Source organism: Limulus polyphemus, unplaced genomic scaffold, assembly GCF_000517525.1.
Source record: "Limulus polyphemus unplaced genomic scaffold, Limulus_polyphemus-2.1.2 Scaffold1023, whole genome shotgun sequence".
In the NCBI taxonomy this organism is placed as follows: Eukaryota; Metazoa; Arthropoda; class Merostomata; order Xiphosura; family Limulidae; genus Limulus; species Limulus polyphemus.
The window spans coordinates 119,227-124,755 of record NW_013666633.1 but is presented as its reverse complement, the minus strand read 5'-3'; the positions used below and the strand labels follow the sequence as shown (position 1 = coordinate 124,755).

Sequence of the window (5,529 nt, the reverse complement as noted above, 5' to 3'; positions counted from 1 at the left end):
GAAATTCATAACAAACAAACAGACGTAGTTACTCTATTCCTCATTTTCTCATGGGCTTCAAGAGATATTACTTGTTTTTTTACTCTTCTTGCCTCTGGTGTTCGCATAATTAACAGCACTTTCAGAAGGTAGAGCGGATTTTATTTTATTTTTTTAAAAAGCGTGTACTTTTCCACTCCCTGTAAAATCTATCTCCAGTATTCGCTCTAATAAAATACTTTTAAGGCCGAACGAAGTCTCAACAAGAAACCGTTATAATTACGCTTACTTGAGAAGGAAGAAAAACCACACTTTCTGTTTCTGGTTGGAAGTAAACAAAGAACGTTTACAAAGTCATTACGTCGCAAACATGAACGACAAAGCTGTCCGTTAAGTCCTCGTCAGCAGGTGGTTCGGTATGACGAGTTTTCGTACAGATTTTGTTTTGCTGCCACAAGTTCCGGCGTAGAAATATAATATTTTAAAACAAGCTAAATACGGGATGTAGGAGAAAAAAAGTGTCCATAAACATGAGAAGAAATTCCATATAAACCAAGTTATGACAGACCACTAACGACACGCTGTTATAAAACGGGATATCACACGTTGGCGGTGCTCGGTGAACATTATACTGTAGTTAGAATTTAGTGATAAATATGCAGGGGGTAGAATCAACTAAACATTATACAGTACGTAGAGCTTGGTGAACAGTGTACAGTAGATAGATAACAGTAAAAGTAGGTGATTATTGATTATGTATATATATACAGTAAGGGAATAACACGTATTTATAAGCTAAGAATGAATAGCATATAGTTGTTAAAGGATAGTGAAAGTACGTAATGGTTAGTGATATATTATACAACAGGCAGTATAGTATGGTGCTCTGTAAACTATAATATACAAGGTTAATGTTTATAGGGTGAGTTTCGAACATTTGTTTGTTTGTTTTTGAATTTCGCGCAAAGCTACACGAGGGCTATCTGCGCTAGCCGTCCCTAATTTAGCAGTGTAAGACTAGAGGGAAGGCAGCTAGTCATCACCACCCACCGCCAACTCTTGGGCTACTCTTTTACCAACGAATAGTGGGATTGACCGTCACATTATAATGCCCCCACGGCTGAAAGGGCGAGCATGTTTGGTGGGACCCTCTGTACCCGCGACCCTCTGATTGCGAGTCGAGCGCCCTAACCACTTGGCCATGCCGGGCCACCGAACATTTGTAAACGATACTTTATATAAAATTACCGCGTTGAAACTTCAAAAATTTTCCCCTTTGACAGAAGTCAGTTTCGGGTTAAGCACGTGCCAACGTAATCATTCTTACGAGTCGACGTAGAACATGAAAATCATGTAAATTATGAAAGTTTTGTACATATTTGTAATATATAGATCGTGTTCTGAAGAAATAAAAACTAGTGTTAATTAAATCATAGTCAGAACGAATTATTTAGAGCTACAGTTCTTTAACTCATTACAAACACAAACATACACACTTATCAATCAATCTATCTATCTATCTTGTATTTCAAGCCAATCAATAAGGTTAAATGCAAGTAAGACAGAAATAAAACTAGGTTAAAATTAGAGAGTAAGAATAGTGGGAGCAGGAACGTTGTTAGAATTTTTACAATTACACCTTGGGGGACTTGTTTCTTGTTTCAAGTTAAGCACAAAGCTACACAATGGGCCATCTGTGCTCTGCCCACCACGAGTATCGAAACCCGGATTCTAGCGTTGTAAGTCCGCAGACATACCGCTGTGCTACTGGGGGGGGCTCCTGGGGAATCAAATGATCTTGAATTTTATCAAAAGAATGTTTAGTTGATATCAGTTATATGTATATATTAAATATATTTATTATTATTATTTGCAGCACCGAACTATACGTGGATACGCATTTTTTGGTAAAGTTAGGGACATCTGTTGCTGTGTTATCTTTATAAATAACTGTACTGCTAAATGAATACTGCCTTTTATAATAGTCCAAAAGAGCTTGCCCGAGTGAACTAAAACATTAGCTTGTCAATATGATATATAAACATAGCATTCTTTATGGGTTGTTTTATTGAAAACCCGCATTTAATATTGTTACGTTTCAAAACAATTGCCTCCCCCCCCAATAGTTCATTAGTACGTCTGATGGCTTATAACTCTAAAAAACGGGTTTCGATACTCGTGGTGGGCACTGCACAGCTAGCCCATTGTGTAAATTTTGCGCTCAACAACAAACAAACAAAATAAAAAATCCCTCCTCTCCATTAGTGGGTCAGCGGTAAGTCTACAGGCTTAAGACGCTAAAAATCGATTTTCGATACCCGTAGCGAGCAGAGCACAGAAGATGGTTCATTGCGTAATTTTGTGCTTAACAACAAACACACAAACAAAAGGCAGAACAGTTGCCATTCCCCCAGTGGCTCAGTAGAACGTCTGCAGGTTTACGACGCTAAAAATCGGGTTTCGATATCCGTGGCGGGCAGAGCACTGCGGATATCCCATTGTATAGCTTTTCGCTTAACAACAATTAAAAACAAACCATTTCAAAACAATTTAGTTATGAAAACAGATTAAAAACGTGTGGTAGAGGATGAGCTTACCCTAATATACAGGGTTTAATAATGGTAGATAAACGACGAACCGCCGCTTAGGTTATCGTAGAAATGTCGATAACAATGCATTGAGGTATGAAAGATTAGTCATAGGTTTTGCGGTCAATGTTGCATAGATCAGATACCAAATTACTCGTAAGCTCAATTTATCGTGTTATCATTTCTTCATGTAGAACACGTGGTTACTAACAGCGCTATACACGTGGTTACTAATAGCGCTATAATAGCATGCTCCACAGTGTTGCCTTAACCAAGTTGATGACAAAAGGAAAATATAAACACGTGGCCAACGAGAGTGTACCTATTTAACCGAAGAGAATAGTCTTAACAAAACAAAATGATAATTTTCTACAAAACATCGAGCGAAAGATTAACACCAGCCGTAGAAAGTGTTTTAACACCAAAAATATTCACGGGGATAATCACTCACCATTTCAATAGACCCATAATGGCGACGACTGAAGACCCCACGCCGGGCTGCAAGGTCAGTTGACGAAGAACTGGCGGAAACAGAAAATACAGAATGTGTTAGTTGAGGTAAAAACATACAACACAAACGCACCGAAAAATAGAAACTGGGAGAGAAGTTTTACGTTAATGACTTCAGAATTAAACGTACTACATAATATTCATTAGATAACACAGGAAATCTATTTTGTTATTTTTCGTGGCTGATAAATAATTTGATTACAGTATCAGATATTGTTGATAACGAAAAAAATAGATGGAAAAACATTAAGGTTAATCTTGCCGTTACAATTACGGAATGGTGAAAAAGAAGAGCGTTTCAAACGTTTAGTAAGTGCGATTACAACACAGTTTAAACACGTTGTTCATCCTATAGGATTAACTAGTAATAGTGAAAAGTTAGCTAATAATGAACAAGGTAATATATCTAATTTAGAATCACTAGTAGTAGCAGAGCAGAACACTAAAACCTTGTATAACAATTAAGTAAAAAAGTAAAAAGAATATTGGTTGAATGACCAGCATCCTCAATTACCAAAACGTATATGGAATATAATATATAGAAGTCGGGCAGAAAAACGTAACGCGGATATACAGTGGAGACTTATGTATGATGCATTACCTAACCCACTATGGTTAAAGTGAATAAATGTGACTGAATATGAATTGTGTCCGTATTGTAATACTATGATAGGTAACAATTGGTACATGTATTTTTAGGTGTATTGTAATACCATGATAGGTAACAATTGTACATGTATTTTAGGTGTATTGCACATGAACTTTTAATAGACATGATTTTTAAGTTATCTTCAACAATTTTGGAAAGAACATGTGAATCGTATCATTATTGGTATTTATGGTCTTATAAAAGTTGTAATAATTATAAATTAATTGAGGTATATAATTTGATCATTATTTTACGAAAGAGTATTATATACAGTTATTGGTGCGAGATACAAAAAACTAAACATGTTCCGTATCTTAAAACAATTAAAAGAGAAATTAATTAATAGATTGAAGTCACGGATTACATTAGAAAAAAAATGTAGGCCTAACAAAATGGTGGATTAGAATTATTAAAAAAAAATTGGATTAGAGAATGTAGATGTAATATTATAGATCAAAATATTGTGAAATTTCATCTTCTCGAATAATTTATTATTTTTTTTCATTCCTGTGGGATATGTGTATATATGTATATTTAGTTATACTTTTAGTAATTATTGTATGATAAATAATATTTGATGATGTGATTGAAATTTGAAAAATAACAGCTTGAACGTTTTAATAAGAAATAAATTAATTCAACATTTTACAACTGTTACTTCTGAGGTTATTGATTAGAGTTATATCATCCATTTTACGTATGTAGTAATATGTAATATTTATTTATGGATGTTACAGATAAGAGTGATAAATCTGTTATGTAAATAATCTAATGTATAAATACATTTTTATTTCATTTTAAAACTGGTTGTTTGGTGTCAAACTTGTAAAAACTGATTTGGTTGTTTTAATAAAAAGTATAAAATGTATCTATTTCTATTGGCGTGTACAATGAAACTTTAATATCAGTGTTTCTCCATGACATCGATTTATTTTCGAGGTATTTTGTTTCATTCAAGCACTTTTCGGGCTTCATTTCACTCTACATCAATAAGGGCAAAACACATAACGCTGAACGTGGAGATCCAAAACCAATCAAAACTCCGTTCGGCAAACATTGTTGAATGAGTGGTTTTGTGAAGTTAGAAGTCGACGATTACCGTTCGTTATCTGTGTTTCCTAACAACTCGTGGCAAGCGATTCAAACAAACTTGAAATTAATCTGTGATACGTGAGCTAGTCTGTCGGAGTTTTAACAATCAAAACCGCGGTAATCCAGACAGCAAAGTTTCACACGTTCACTATTTATAACATGCCTACGTTTTAGAGAAACTACTACGTGTTTAACACATTTGGTTGCGACACGAATTGTCTTGAACAACACATATATTTTGATCTAACAATTCTAAAAAAAAAAAAAATAAGTCTATTTAATACAGTATCGCATTGAATAAATGTGTAAGAGAAATATATTTATTGGTTACTAGGGTGATACAAGGGATTTCTGTACAGGTACTGGTTACTAAGGGGACTCAAGGAATTTCGGTACATCATACATGTCTTGGTTACTAGGGGATTCAAGGAATTTCTGTACATGTACTGGTTACTAAGGGGACTCAAGGAATTTCTGTACATGTATTGGTTACTAAGGGGACTCAAGGAATTTCGGTACATCATACATGTCTTGGTTACTAGGGGATTCAAGGAATTTCTGTACATGTACTGGTTACTAAGGGGACTCAAGGAATTTCTGTACATGTATTGGTTACTAAGGGGACTCAAGGAATTTCGGTACATCATACATGTCTTGGTTACTAGGGGATTCAAGGAATTTCTGTACATGTATTGGTTACTAGGGTGATAC

At 34.9% G+C, this 5,529-nt stretch overlaps 1 protein-coding gene across 1 annotated transcript in view; it reads right to left on the bottom strand.

Moving 5' to 3' along the window:
- Positions 1–3,135, bottom strand: part of LOC106461747 (GTPase-activating Rap/Ran-GAP domain-like protein 3) — a 96,954-nt gene extending 93,819 nt beyond the window's left edge. Inside the window, exon 1 of the mRNA XM_022388776.1 lies at positions 3,019–3,135. Coding sequence (XP_022244484.1) covers positions 3,019–3,135 — 117 coding nt within the window. The remainder of the gene's footprint in view (positions 1–3,018) is intronic.
- Positions 3,136–5,529: the final 2,394 nt, after the last annotated feature.